The sequence below is a fragment of the Hyperolius riggenbachi genome, chromosome 4 (assembly GCF_040937935.1).
Source record: "Hyperolius riggenbachi isolate aHypRig1 chromosome 4, aHypRig1.pri, whole genome shotgun sequence".
NCBI classification, from domain to species: domain Eukaryota; kingdom Metazoa; phylum Chordata; class Amphibia; order Anura; family Hyperoliidae; genus Hyperolius; species Hyperolius riggenbachi.
This window is the reverse complement of record NC_090649.1, coordinates 128,472,722-128,488,959: the sequence shown is the minus strand read 5'-3', so window position 1 is coordinate 128,488,959 and position 16,238 is coordinate 128,472,722. Positions and strand designations below refer to the sequence as shown.

The 16,238-nt window shown below is 43.3% G+C and overlaps 1 protein-coding gene across 6 annotated transcripts in view; it reads left to right on the top strand.

The window, feature by feature from the left end:
* BOK (BCL2 family apoptosis regulator BOK) overlaps window positions 1-16,238 on the top strand; it is a 115,310-nt gene that overhangs the window by 79,249 nt on the left and 19,823 nt on the right. For all 6 annotated transcript variants that reach the window (XM_068280628.1, XM_068280626.1, XM_068280627.1 and 3 more), the window contains one exon: window positions 3,676-3,804. In XM_068280628.1, the coding sequence (XP_068136729.1) occupies window positions 3,676-3,804 (129 nt within the window). The remainder of the gene's footprint in view (window positions 1-3,675; window positions 3,805-16,238) is intronic.

Sequence of the window (16,238 nt, the reverse complement as noted above, 5' to 3'; positions counted from 1 at the left end):
TTATAGCAGCGGCATATGAGAGAAATAGCTGCCGGGAGACTTTGGCGCAGGATACAGTTGCTATACGGCTTACCCTGCTCATGCACAAGTCCCGGCAGCGTTAATTACTACTAGCCAACCCGCGTCGTAGCATACGCCGCATCTATCTATCTAATAGAGTACGTGCCTCAACCTTGAAGCAAGAAGAAGTAGGCTTTCCATGAGAAAATGTATGCGTGCTCAAACACCAAGTTTAACCCTAGCAAGTCTGGCTTTGCAAATCCGGCCTAATTGGCTATTCATGAGGCAATGCTCATGAAAATATGCATTTGCTTTCGCATGCCAAACTATGCAGGGTCAAAAAACCAATGCTGCAAAGTGCTCTCTCGCTGCCTGGGAACCACAGCGGCACCCCGGAGTGGGAGGCTGGGTGGCGCAGCCGCCCCCCCCCCCAAGCGTGGCCAGCGCTGGGAAGAGCCGTCCGCACCCACCTCCTAATATTAAAAACAGCCACTTACCTTAACATCCATTGGGTTCTGCTACATGCGCATTAATTTTCTCATGGAAAGCATTTTGTGCAGTTTGTATCCTTTGGAGGCAGGTGGTGGATGGCTTGCTCCGGTGGTGTGAACCCTGGAGTGAGTGCGCCTGTCCTCCCCCCCCCCCCCCCTCTGGAGTGCTGTATGTGAGCCAGCCCTGAGCTCTAAAGCTCGGGGTGACCCATGCTTCTCTCCTTTCTCATGTGGTGCCCCCAAATGAATGCACATGTAGCAGAACGCAATGGACGTTAAGGTAAGTGCCTGTTTTTAATATTGGGAGGTGGGTGCAGACGGCTCTCCCCGGCGCTGGCCACACTTGGGGGGGGGGGGTCGTCCAGACGTCCACGCCACCCAGCCTCCCCCTCCGAGGTGCCGCTGTGGTTTCCAGGCAGCGAGAGAGCCTGGGACCCTGCGTTCCCCCCAGTTGTATAAAAAGGGGGCATTGGACCACACCAAAAACTGGTAGCAGATCCGCAAAATGCTAGCAGATTTTGAAACGCTTTTTCTTATTTTTATGTAGCATTTCACCTAGCATTTTGCGGTTTTGTAAAGCGTTTTTGGTGTAGTAGATTTCATATATTGTTACAGTAAAGCTGTTACTGAACAGCTTCTGTAACAAAAACGCCTGCAAAACCGCTCTGAACTGCCGTTTTTCAGAGCGGTTTGCGTTTTTAATATACTTTACATTGGAGGCAGAAACGCCTCCGCAATCCAAAAAATGCCTCACCTCGGGAGTATGCGTTTCAGCAAAACGCCTCCCGCTCTGGTGTGCACCAGCCCATTGAAATACATTACCCAAGCGTATCCGCAGCCGCAAGTGGATCGCAAAACGCTGCCGAACCGCTCTGGTGTGCACTAAGCCGGATAGTGCTAATGTAGCATGTAGCAGGGTGGCTGCTTTGTGGTATTGGTTTGTGCATGCATTTGCATGAGCATTGCCTCATGAATAGCCAATTAGGCCAGATTTGCAATGTCAGACTTGCTAGGGTAAGGCCTCTGTTCCATGGACTGTGAATAGGCAGTGAAATGGCTCTCAAACTCTCACAACTGCTCACTGCTGCCTGGTAACTGCTTGCTGCTGCCTGGTAACTGCTTGCTGCTGCCTGGTAACTGCTTGCTGCTGCCTGGTAACTGCTTGTTGCTGCCTGGTAACTGCTTGTTGCTGTCTGGTATCTGCTTGCTGCTGCCTGGTAACTGCTTGTTGCTGCCTGGTATCTGCTCACTGCTGCCTGGTAACTGCTTGCTGAGCACACAGCTCAACAGTCCGTGGAAAAGAGGCCTTAAACTTGGTGTTTGATCACGCATAAATTTTCTCATGCAAAGTACTTCTTCTTCTTGTTTGAAGGTTGAGGCACTTAGTCTATTATATATATAGATTCCCCCTCCAGGTCCACGTGGATGGTGGGGAATAATGTAATTCAGATTTTTTCGGACAAATTACAGTGTTTTAAAAGTAACTTCAGCTCCGTCTTCTGGTGACGCCGAAGTTACTCACTGCGCGCCGCTATAGCTTAATCATTTAAGGACCAGGAGATTTTCCAGTGATAGGTGCTGCGTGGGCTCTACAGCCCGCAGTACCGATCAGGTATGTGCCAGGGCGATCAGACTTCCCCCCTTTTTCCCCCACTAGGGGGATGTCCTGCTGGGGGGGTCTGATCGCCGCCGGCTATTATTGATTTGCGGGGGGGCTCCTCAAAGCCCCCCTCCGCAGCCATTTCCGTCCTCCCTCTGCTCACCTCCCTTCCCCTCTGATCGGCGCAGGACGAATATCCGTCCTGCGCCTGATAGGATAGGCTTCTGCCTATCAGATGCCGGCGATCCCCGGCCAATCAGAGGCCGGGGATCGCCGATCTACGTCACGGCGCTGCTGCGCAGCAGCGCCATATGATGTAAACAGCGGGGATTTCTTCCCCGCGTGTTTACATTATGCGTGCGAGCTGCGATTGGCGGCTCGCACACTGTTCACGGAGGCACCCTCCGACGCATATCGGCGTTAGGCGGTCGTTAAGTGTTTCCTATTACGGTCTATGGTGGCGCCGGCTGTGCCCAAATCTCCTGCACTATAATCCATGTGCTCGGCGGCAGTGGGCAGGAAACTGCAAACAAGGTTTTCACTATAACTAACAGAATAATTGCTATCTGTTGGCTCACACCTACCTTTTTTGTTTTGTATGTGGCTTTAACAAGCAACCTATCCAATGACAGTTGCTGTTAATTAACTAAACTGAGAATTTCACAGAAATGTGACTTTGTACAGTTCCTACACTCACATGAATTAAAATCCTGCAGCATCAAGGAGAGAAGAACTATCGGCTCAGTTGTGATGACGTGACGCATGTATACGTTTTTTGCTTGTATATTAAGTCCTATCAACCAAGTTACTCTGAATCCAAGGTTTTACTCTATCTATCTATCTATCTATCTATCTATCTATCTATCTATTATTATCATCATCTATCTATCTTTTGATGTATGAAGTGATGTTATTGTTAAAGTACACCTGAACTGAAAATTAAAAGTCAAAATAAACGTACACACAACATACTTACCTCCCATGTGTTCTACTCACCAATCTCTCTCTCCTCTGCTGTGTCCTGTTTGTTTACTGTGATCGAATTCTGTGTCCTCCATTTTAAAAATGGAGATGACCCTGTAACAGCTTCCGGGTCAGCACACTGTTAAACTGTAATATCTCCCACATGAGCCATAGGGAAACATAGACATTACCTTGCACATCAGTTATAACTTAGCAACTGATATATAATTGAAAGCAACTGATATATTACAGTTCTGAAAAAATCTTGTCAGAACTGGAAGGGATCATTATTAGAAGAAAATGGTGAGCTTCTAAGTGGAACTGACAGTGAGGTAAGTATGTAATATTCATTTGCAGGTACATTATCTGTTTATTTAAAATAATTTTACTCAATTCAGGTTCACTTTAAATAATCTGATCATATTAGTAATCCTGTTTTGCTTTGCTGTAAAATGTCCTATGCTGAGAGTGATTACAAACAAGTCATGATAAAGAAACAGGCACATTATCTAGGAACAGGCATAACCAATAATTATAGAACATCTGTGTTTTTCCTGAATGTATTCCGCGTTCCTTCAGCTTAGATGGTAACAGTGGTTTTGTGATGTTGCTGCATTGCAGGGGACGAGCTGGAGTACATGAGACCAGCGATATACAGGAACATTGCCCGACAGCTGAACATCTCCCTCGCCTCAGAGACTGTACTGTCTGATGCGTTCCTGGCGGTGGCTGCAGAGATATTCACAGCAGGTACTACAAAGTAGAATGTAAATCCGTATTTTATCCGCAACACAGGAGGATATTCCATTAGGGAACCAGCATACAAATGAGTCAGAAATTAGTCACGGCCCTGAGGCAGGAGGGAAGCCTGCTGAGGCACTAAATTGTGGGCTCTTCCCAAAACCAAGTCATGGGATTTAGGTTGTAAATGTCAACAGAATTTAAAGTAATGGGCAAGGAAGTGTGCTGTGTAAATGATTAGTAGTATTGCAGGCATTACTGACATATGTAGGGACAAACTACAGCAGAGTCTATGTTATCTGGCACAGACAGGGATCAGCTGATACTGGATAAATGTGCTTTCTGGTTGCTTGAAACTCACTGTTACACATCTTCCATAGCACTGTACATAGTACAAAGCAAATATTGGCTTGAAAGAAAGGGGGAGAACCGAGAGCCCAATATGGTGTAGTATGTTAATGAGGTGATGTCTGATGCAAACACACACAATGGTTATACTCACAAGGACGGGTCGCCTCCAAGGCAACCACTGGATAAGCAGGCGGGAAGAATTGTAACCTGACCCCGCTCAGGGTTAAGAAGTTGCTCTCTGTAGATAGAAGGAAATGGGGATACACCCCTCCACCAAGGGTGGACTAAACAGTTATGTGGTATAACAACAGAGGCGCCAAGTAGAGTAAAATTAGTTAAAATTGTTAAAAAGGGGGAAGTGGGTGGACTCACCTCCCTTCTGAAAAAATGGCCAGACAACGGGCAGGTTACTTCAAGTTTAAAGTAACATTTATTATGAGCTCCAAAAGTGCAACGCGTTTCACGGGTAACAGTCCTGCCTCTTCAGGCAAACAATTTTTGGAGGGAGCAAAGTCGGGTCAAGAGCCAGATATAGCGCTATATCTGGCTCTTGACCCGACTTTGCTCCCTCCAAAAATTGTTTGCCTGAAGAGGCGGGACTGGCCATTTTTTCAGAAGGGAGGTGAGTCCACCCACTTCCCCCTTTTTAACAATTTTACCTAATTTTACTCTACTTGGCGCCTCTGTTGTTATACCACATAAAAGCAAATATTGGGATACATATATACTGTACAGCCGGGATGGGCTCACGAGGTTGGATGAGAAGCCGTTATTTACCCAGACTTCCGCTGTCCTGCCTGCGCTCCAGATAGCTTTTACACGTCCTATTGGACGCATCGCAAGCCTCACCACGACGCACTTCCTCCTTCCGTCTTGAAGGAGAAAGTGCGCATAGAGAGGCTAGCAAAGCGTCCATTAGGACATGTGCAAGCTATCTGGAGCGCAGGCATGACGGTTGAATTGTGGGTAAATAACCCCTTATTATCCAGCCACACAGCTGCGGCAATTAAGGCTCATTTTAATTACGAATTCGAGTCCTTACGGTCTTGTGATTACTCGTGAGCCCATCCCTGCTGTACAGTCATGACATTCAATAGTACAAATACGAATACATACATAGTTAATGTGTAGTTTGAGATATATGTAAGGTTGGTACATGTTCATATAGTATGGCAATATAAGAAACACTAGAAGGAGCTCCCTGCCCTTGTGAGCTTACAATCTAGAGATAATACATGTTAAAATACAGTAAATGAAAGTAAATTAACCTTGGGGGAACTGTGAAATCCAGTCCATTCACTTTATCACTTAATACACTCAGACCAGTTGCTATTGCAATTAGATTTTTATGGTGGCAATCCCGCTTTTAGCAGCCTAAGAAGTTGGTCTTCACCACTGTGAGTACTGCCGGTGATTTGTGCTGGTTGGTTGACTGCTGCTTAGTTGAGTTCTGGATAACTGGGACTCTGCTGTATTAAGCTTTATGTACAGCAACCATATGAAAACTATTATAATGTAGTTACATTCTCTATACTGTACTGTAAATGTGGCCTGTACAAACTGAAGATTGTTGTTCAGATAAAATGATGCTTCAGGTCATTCAGAATGTCCCCCAAATTCTGATCACTCTCATGTCCAAGTCATCATGCAGGAACACATGGAGTCTATGTAGGTATGAACAGCGCTGAGAGTAGTAGTTGGATAATATAAGCTTTAATGGATTGTTATGGTCTGTATATATTCAGGATAGATTTCAAAGCACAAGGTCAAATGTTAAAAATACAAAATTTGAAATCTGTAAAAAGTCTCACAGCATATAGCTAGAGTGCATATATTGCATACACGTACCCTGTATGTGTTTAGGATTAATATTCAATCAAAAAAATCCCTATTCAAAGGTACAAAAAATATATAAAATCGCATAGCATGTAATTCAAATCCATATATTGCATACAGTTGTGTTATAAATGGAGTCTAGATAGGTATGAACAACTCTGAGAGTAGTAGTTGGATAATATAAGCTTTAATAGATTGTTATGGCTTGTGTATATTCAGAATAGATTTCAAGGCACAAGGTCAAATGCTAAAAATACAGAATTTAAAATCTATAAAAAGTTGCACCGCATATAGCTAGAGTGCGTATAATGCATACACATACCCTGCGTATGTTTAGGATTAATATTCAATCAAAAAAAGATCACTATTCAAAAGTTCAAAATATTTAAAATCGCATAGTACGTAATTCAAATGCATATATTGCATACAGCTAACTGGGTTGTTATAAAAGTTGTAAAAGTTCACACCGCATTGGGAGTATTCACCATAAATTCTGTGACAAAGAATGCAATATTCAGTCTACATTCAACAATCAACCCCCATTCACTCCTGAGCCACCCGATGCTGTTTATGCACAAAAATGTGCTAAGGAAAAAAAAAAAAATTGGTCAGATAATTCTAGGACCAAAATGTCCGAAAGCAGGGGGGGGGGAGGGGGGGGGGGAATGATAAATGATGGATGTTCTAGCAGTAGAGACTGAGCTTAGAGTACTTCTCGTGGTTGCGCTTCAATTGCGCTTGCGGAATTCCGCCGGATGTAGATAATGGTGGATCACAAACTTGATGAACGGATCTTTTCCCCGATCAGCGGGAGGGATATAGCGTGTGAGCAGGGCCATCAGGTACTGCAGACCAGAAGACCCAACGCTTGCGAACACGCTAGAAGGGTGACGTCACCATCCATACCCGGAAGCATACCACCGGCGTCTAGGCAGATCCGGAAGGACTCTTGTCACACTGCACAGCTCTCACGCTGTCAGGGAGCACTTACACTGGAACTGGAGCGCTGCAACCAGCGGAAGATACGCACCTGGATTGCGGACAAGGACATTCGGAGCCCCGCACAGGACGACACCAACCGCTGTACACCTGGATAGCTGCAGGAGCGTGAGTACCCCCGCTGATCGGGGAAAAGATCCGTTCATCAAGTTTGTGATCCACCATTATCTACATCCGGCGGAATTCCGCAAGCGCAATTGAAGCGCAACCACGAGAAGTACTCTAAGCTCAGTCTCTACTGCTAGAACATCCATCATTTATCATTCCCCCCCCCTCTCCCCCCCCCCCCTGCTTTCGGACATTTTGGTCCTAGAATTATCTGACCAATTTTTTTTTATTTTTTTTTCTTAGCACATTTTTGTGCATAAACAGCATCGGGTGGCTCAGGAGTGAATGGGGGTTGATTGTTGAATGTAGACTGAATATTGCATTCTTTGTCACAGAATTTATGGTGAATACTCCCAATGCGGTGTGAACTTTTACAACTTTTATAACAACCCAGTTAGCTGTATGCAATATATGCATTTGAATTACGTACTATGCGATTTTAAATATTTTGAACTTTTGAATAGTGATCTTTTTTTGATTGAATATTAATCCTAAACATACGCAGGGTATGTGTATGCATTATACGCACTCTAGCTATATGCGGTGCAACTTTTTATAGATTTTAAATTCTGTATTTTTAGCATTTGACCTTGTGCCTTGAAATCTATTCTGAATATACACAAGCCATAACAATCTATTAAAGCTTATATTATCCAACTACTACTCTCAGAGTTGTTCATACCTATCTAGACTCCATTTATAACACAACTGTATGCAATATATGGATTTGAATTACATGCTATGCGATTTTATATATTTTTTGTACCTTTGAATAGGGATTTTTTTGATTGAATATTAATCCTAAACACATACAGGGTACGTGTATGCAATATATGCACTCTAGCTATATGCTGTGAGACTTTTTACAGATTTCAAATTTTGTATTTTTAACATTTGACCTTGTGCTTTGAAATCTATCCTGAATATATACAGACCATAACAATCCATTAAAGCTTATATTATCCAACTACTACTCTCAGCGCTGTTCATACCTACATAGACTCCATTTATAACACAACCAGAGGTGGTTGGGAACCCCTGGCCAGTGAACAGCAGCGGGTGAAAAGAACCACACTATCCCCATCTGTACTCCCATATCACCTAAGCGCCTCTCCACCTTTTTAATGCAGGAACACATGTAACTAACCCCTACCCACTGAACAGCCAGTAGGTTCAGAGTTATAACCGAAAATACTTTCATCAATTTAAGAAAATAGTGGTTACATGACCACAGGGCTATTTTAGGATCCCTGACTTCCCACCAGAAACTGTACAGTGGAGGGGCCCTTTTCCAATTAAAACTATGATGGTGATTGCAAATGCACTGTGATTGCGATTTTATCTATTCTCACGTAGTAAGTGGAAAAAGGCCCCCTGGGGTACAGCACTGTGCCATCTGGGCTAAGGGAAAGAGGGCTCTAGAGAAAGGGGAGACCACCATTCATGTGACCACAATTTCTCAAAACCAATCAAAATACTTGCTTTTTTTAATTGGCTCTCCTATTTGTGTCTAGAAATCTGTTTTAAACTTAAACTGTCTTTAGTCATGTGACCAGTCAGTCTTTGCCTTCTCCAATTACTGCATGTGTGGCTTATAGCAGATGGCTTGTCTAAATGCGATCTTGATACAATCCCAGAATGCATCAGAAGCCTAAGCAGTCTAAAGTAAGGCGTTTTGAATCAGGATGATATCATTTATTGTCTAACTTACAGGTGAATAAACAGTGAGCTTTCGGCTTATGAAAAGCCTTCGTCGGAATTTGTTCCCGACAAAAACTGAAAAACCCAGCTTATATACACTGACATACAGAGGAGAAACATTCTTTAGCAAACATTAATGTAATTAGATGCCTTAAAGTGAACCGAGCACCTTTTTTATCACTCAGGACATTTCTATAGCACATGAAAAATGCATGCCTGTTTCATTATTAAAATAAACTTTCATTTTACCTTGTATTTTACATTCAAAGTAGTTTTAGTAGCCTGTATCAGCAGGCCTGCCCGACCGTCCCCAACCGCAGAGACTTCAGGAACCTAATTGTTTTATTGAGCTAATTACCAAGAGGTAAACAATGCCTTTTCATCAGCATAGGGGGTGAGTAATTAGGACTGTTTCTTCAAAGCCATTGTGTGTGTCAATGTGTCAAGATAGCATCTCTGACTTCTGTAAATAAGGAATGTGAGAAGGGGAGGGGGGAACATGGCAGCTTCTATGCCAGGAGAGATTCCAGTGAAAGAGAATGTGCTCAGCTCCCTTTAACTGTTACTCATGAGGCTTTCCCATGCATCCTGGCTAAATTGATAAGATCAACAGTTCCCTCAACATAAAGTAGACTCTGGTGATGGTAAGACATCGTAAATTCCAATTTGTAACTGGGCTGGTTACATGCACCATTAATTCTAAGCTAAAGAGAATTGTGGCATTTAAAACCAGCACATGAAAGCAAATAAAATAAATAGTAACAGTAAACACCATTTTACACTGCATATCACACAAAAATGAATGAAAAGATAGAAAAATGTAAATTAATATAGACAGTCTAAAGTAGCAACTGTTTAAAGCAGTCTGAAAGTCAGCATTTCTACTTTGCTCTAAAAGATTCCTCACAGTTTTAAAGCTACTATCCCAGAATTTATTTTTTGCAGATCACTGAAACTGTTAAACAAAGCACATTGTCCTGCTATTCAGCTTCAAATCCGCAACCAAACTGGAGATAACAGTATCTTTGTTTACATTCCAATGTTGATACATGTGTGTGTAACAAGTAAAAAACACTTTCTGAGAAGCTGTCTCTGCTTCAGGCACAGCTCAGAACAACTCATTAGAAGATTTTAATATATAATAAAAAGCAGTTAGAATAAAATGCATTGGCAGCTTTCAGGGCAAGAAAAACTACACTTTGGAAACTTGTAATTTGTAGACAGACAATATTACTTATTGTATTGTATTATAACTGTACTAGCCAACCCGCGTTGTAGCATACGCCGCATCTATCTATCTATCTAATAGAGTACGTGCCTCAACCTTGAAGCAAGAAGAAGTAGGCTTTCCATGAGAAAATGTATGCGTGCTCAAACACCAAGTTTAACCCTAGCAAGTCTGGCTTTGCAAATCCGGCCTAATTGGCTATTGCTCCTGTCCTCCCCCCCCCCCCCCCCCCTCTGGAGTGCGGTATGTGAGCCAGCCCTGAGCTCTAAAGCTCGGGGTGACCCATGCTTCTCTCCTTTCTCATGTGGTGCCCCCAAATTAATGCGCATGTAGCAGAACGCAATGGACGTTAAGGTAAGTGCCTGTTTTTAATATTGGGAGGTGGGTGCAGACGGCTCTCCCCGGCGCTGGCCACACTTGGGGGGGGGGTCGTCCACGCCACCCAGCCTCCCCCTCCGGGGTGCCGCTGTGGTTTCCAGGCAGTGAGAGAGCCTGGGACCCTGCGGTCCCCCCAGTTGTATAAAAAGGGGGCATTGGGAATCCTCCCCGTGGCGCTCCTGGAGGCCTGGAGCACACCAAAAACTGCTAGCAGATCCGCAAAATGCTAGCAGATTTTGAAACGCTTTTTCTTATTTTTCTGTAGCATTTCACCTAGCATTTTGCGGTTTTGTAAAGCGTTTTTGGTGTAGTAGATTTCATATATTGTTACAGTAAAGCTGTTACTGAACAGCTTCTGTAACAAAAACGCCTGCAAAACCGCTCTGAACTGCCGTTTTTCAGAGCGGTTTGCGTTTTTCCTATACTTTACATTGGAGGCAGAAACGCCTCCGCAATCCAAAAAATGCCTCACCTCGGGAGTATGCGTTTCAGCAAAACGCCTCCCGCTCTGGTGTGCACCAGCCCATTGAAATACATTACCCAAGCGTATCCGCAGCCGCAAGTGGATCGCAAAACGCTGCCGAACCGCTCTGGTGTGCACTAAGCCGGATAGTGCTAATGTAGCATGTAGCAGGGTGACTGCTTTGTGGTATTGGTTTGTGCATGCATTTGCATGAGCATTGCCTCATGAATAGCCAATTAGGCCAGATTTGCAATGTCAGACTTGCTAGGGTAAGGCCTCTTTTCCATGGACTGTGAATAGGTAGTTTAAAGCGGTCTGAAAGTCAGCATTTCTACTTTGCTCTAAAAGATTCCTCACAGTTTTAAAGCTACTATCCCAGAATTTATTTTTTGCAGATCACTGAAACTGTTACACAAAGCACATTGTCCTGCTATTCAGCTTCAAATCCGCAACCAAACTGGAGATAACAGTATCTTTGTTTACATTCCAATGTTGATACATGTGTGTGTAACAAGTAAAAAACACTTTCTGAGAAGCTGTCTCTGCTTCAGGCACAGCTCAGAACAACTCATTAGAAGATTTTAATATATAATAAAAAGCAGTTAGAATAAAATGCATTGGCAGCTTTCAGGGCAAGAAAAACTACACTTTGGAAACTTGTAATTTGTAGACAGACAATATTACTTATTGTATTGTATTATAACTGTACTAGCCAACCCGCGTCGTAGCATACGCCGCATCTATCTATCTATCTAATAGAGTACGTGCCTCAACCTTGAAGCAAGAAGAAGTAGGCTTTCCATGAGAAAATGTATGCGTGCTCAAACACCAAGTTTAACCCTAGCAAGTCTGGCTTTGCAAATCCGGCCTAATTGGCTATTGCGCCTGTCCTCCCCCCCCCCCCCCCCTCTGGAGTGCTGTATGTGAGCCAGCCCTGAGCTCTAAAGCTCGGGGTGACCCATGCTTCTCTCCTTTCTCATGTGGTGCCCCCAAATTAATGCGCATGTAGCAGAACGCAATGGACGTTACGGTAAGTGCCTGTTTTTAATATTGGGAGGTGGGTGCAGACGGCTCTCCCCGGCGCTGGCCACACTTGGGGGGGGGGGGGGGTCGTCCACGCCACCCAGCCTCCCCCTCCGGGGTGCCGCTGTGGTTTCCAGGCAGTGAGAGAGCCTGGGACCCTGCGGTCCCCCCAGTTGTATAAAAAGGGGGCATTGGGAATCCTCCCCGTGGCGCTCCTGGAGGCCTGGAGCACACCAAAAACTGCTAGCAGATCCGCAAAATGCTAGCAGATTTTGAAACGCTTTTTCTTATTTTTCTGTAGCATTTCACCTAGCATTTTGCGGCTTTGTAAAGCGTTTTTGGTGTAGTAGATTTCATATATTGTTACAGTAAAGCTGTTACTGAACAGCTTCTGTAACAAAAACGCCTGCAAAACCGCTCTGAACTGCCGTTTTTCAGAGCGGTTTGCGTTTTTCCTATACTTTACATTGGAGGCAGAAACGCCTCCGCAATCCAAAAAATGCCTCACCTCGGGAGTATGCGTTTCAGCAAAACGCCTTCCGCTCTGGTGTGCACCAGCCCATTGAAATACATTACCCAAGCGTATCCGCAGCCGCAAGTGGATCGCAAAACGCTGCCGAACCGCTCTGGTGTGCACTAAGCCGGATAGTGCTAATGTAGCATGTAGCAGGGTGACTGCTTTGTGGTATTGGTTTGTGCATGCATTTGCATGAGCATTGCCTCATGAATAGCCAATTAGGCCAGATTTGCAATGTCAGACTTGCTAGGGTAAGGCCTCTTTTCCATGGACTGTGAATAGGCAGTGAAATGGCTCTCAAACTCTCACAACTGCTCACTGCTGCCTGGTAACTGCTCACTGCTGCCTGGTAACTGCTTGCTGCTGCCTGGTAACTGCTTGCTGCTGCCTGGTAACTGCTTGCTGCTGCCTGGTAACTGCTCGCTGCTGCCTGGTAACTGCTCGCTGCTGCCTGGTAACTGCTTGTTGCTGCCTGGTAACTGCTTGTTGCTGCCTGGTATCTGCTCACTGCTGCCTGGTAACTGCTTGTTGCTGCCTGGTATCTGCTCACTGCTGCCTGGTAACTGCTTGCTGCTGCCTGGTATCTGCTTGTTGCTGCCTGGTATCTGCTCACTGCTGCCTGATAACTGCTTGCTGCTGCCTGGTAACTGCTTGTTGCTGCCTGGTATCTGCTCACTGCTGCCTGGTAACTGCTTGCTGAGCACACAGCTCAACAGTCCGTGGAAAAGAGGCCTTAAACTTGGTGTTTGAGCACGCATACATTTTCTCATGCAAAGTACTTCTTCTTCTTGTTTGAAGGTTGAGGCACTTAGTCTATTATATATATAGATGAATAATAAAAAGTAGAAAAACACATTTTTATTGAATGTCATGTCAGAGTTTCAGACCACTTTAAGAACTAAAGAACTAATGACTTCCATAAAAAAAATTAAATAGAACTTCAAATGATTGCACTTTTTAGAAGTGCTGCACTGTGACATGGTCATGGGAGACAATACTGTGGTCCTTATTCAAATTGTTTTCTTCTGGGTGATATTTTCACACCTTATCAATAAAACGCCTGTTAAAGGGAACCAGAGATGAACGTTTCACACAAAATAAACATATCAGTCGATAGCTTGTAAAGAATAAATGTTCTACCTGATAATTTGTGTGCCTTTTTTAGTGTTTTTTATCCATTATTGCTCCAGTAAAAATCCAATATGGCCGCTGGCTCATATCCCTTCTGCTTCCGGGTTATGAGTTGTTCTGGATGTGCTGTCTAGGCTATATGAGACTATGCTGCTATCTAGGCTATATGAGAAAGGCTGCTGCAGCCTTTCATCTGTGTGCTTTCATTTTGGTATGATGTGCAGCTGCCTGTAGGAAGTGTCTCTCATAGGAATGAAACTGCAGTCATCATCATTATCTATGCAGAGTGCACACAGAGCACACAGATCATATTGCAGCCACACTTCTCTGTTTCAGAGATTCTCTCTCAGCAGGAGCAGCCCCTCCCATGTCATTGAAGCTCTCAGTATGCAAAGCAGGAAATCTGAGCCAGGAGGTGGCAGGCTTGTTCTTGAAAAGACTCCACAGAAGAGTGACTCAGCTCTAATGATTCCAGGTCAAACCTAGACTGAGCCACTCGGGGATTCTTATCACAGATGCTAATAGACTAATTAAGCAGATAAGAATGAAACTAAAAGCAGGGTAGGTGTTTACTGTCATGTTCCCACTGATAAATGTAATAAAATACATGAGGGTGCTTCGTCTCTGGTTCTCTTTAAGCCACCAGCAATCAAAAAATACTCTAATCATTTTGGCAGTACTTTTTCACCTACTTTTTGGTACTTTTTCAATTGCAGAGCACTGAAAAGTTATTTTAAACAGAAGATGAAAAATATCAACTAGGAGAAAACTTAGGAGAAAAAAAGGTGAATTGAATAAGGACCTGTATGTTTTTAGATTTACTTTAATGTTAGAATGTAAGATACAGTGCAGTGACCATATTAAATAATTATCTGCTGCGTTGGAACAGCAATGTTGGGAACTCAGCTTTGATATAGCTCGATACAAAACCATCAGTCATGTCAATGTCAATATCATATTTTAAAAAAGTATTTTCTGCCCTATCCCAGTTACCTTCCCAGAGCTGTACTTGCCTGATGCCCTTACATTGTATACGCTTGGTTTGGAACATTGTCGTGGAATCATTGTGGCGTGATTAGTCTCATGCTATTTTATGTGATTGGTTCAAGTGCTAATAAACATAAAAGCCTCTTAAAACCAATTATCAGTGAACATGATCTCCATACAAGCGCACACAACCCTATAGGCCCTCATTCAGTGGAACTGTGTTGTAAAATCTTTAACCAAGCAGGTTTTTCATGGCGTTTTTATACAGCGCTTTAGTATAAAACAGCAACATTGATTCGTCTTGCAATCAGAAATGACGAACAATAATGACTGGCTACGTAATAAATTCAGTGATTTTGTACAGTATCAGCAAGCATTACAAAACCATTCATAATGGTGGATATGATATATTCAGATTAGATTTCTGTTCAGATCTGATAGGTTATTGATCTCTGCTCCCCATTCAATATTCTAATTGGGAAGAGTGGAGTATGATCAGTGTGACTGACACACTTTTGTGGCTGTGTATGGCCAGGAATAGTTTTCCTTTAAAGCAGGCATGGGCAAACTTGGCCCTCCAGCTGTTACGGAACTACAAGTCCCACAATGCATTTGCCTTTATAAGTCATGACCGTGGCTGTCAGACTCATGCAATGCATTGTGTGGGACTTGTAGTTCCGTAACAGCTGGAGGGCCAAGTTTGCCCATGCCTGCTTTAAAGTATACCGAAGTGACGTATAATCTGATGAGATAAATGGGTACATATACAACCAATCCTACTTAGAACGTGCAAGTAGAGAAACAGTTTAGGGAGCACTTAGAGGAAAAAGTAATACAATTTAATGTACATTTAATGACATAATTCCATACCAATGATGGCCTCATAAAAGATAACCCTCCACTCCCTACTCAGAACTTCTCTAAGGTGCCTTTTTCATTGAATAAATCAGTGATTTACCTGTGCATTCAGAGAAATAAAACTGCAGCAGCTCTCCTAAGCGGTAATGAGAGGCTAAAACATCTGCATCTGGCTGTGCAAACACTCCTGATAACATGATGGTAATGAAAGGAAAGGTTCAGAAGTTTATTATTTCTCTGTGTGGAAGCTGAATGAGTCAGATTTCACATCGCACTGACATGGCTGGCTGCTGTTTACACTTCAGATGTAGAATTTCAGCCATTAGATAAAAAAAGATGCTTTAGGAAAGATCTAATTGCCGTTACTACTGTGCATAAAATTAGTTATCTAGTTTTGCTGGAAGCTCTTGCTCCCATTTTACAGCGCACAGGGAAAGTATAACCGTTTTGCTTATGGTTTTTTTAATCAAGTAAAGTTATAGCAACAATGTTCCATAAAATGCACATGGACATAGGCTCATCTATTTTGATTAGTGTTATGTGCATGAATTCGTCTGTATGAATTTCTATACATGGTAGTTTGGCATATTTCTCTTTGTCATTATTTTTATTACACAAACTTATAATTAAATCATTTTGAAGAGTCTGTCTAGTTGCAGTGAGCTTCACAAAGGACTTTGAGGTAGTCACATTCGTTTCTCCTCCAGCAGCGTGTGTAGATGATGTCACGCCTTAAAGAAAGATCACATGCTCAGAGTTTCAGGCCAGTAAAGATGGAAGTTAGTGCATCTGATAGCATGCCTGTAATAAGATATCAGGTGCTTTTGGTGTACCCTACTTATTGAAAACACAAAAGTCTTTAC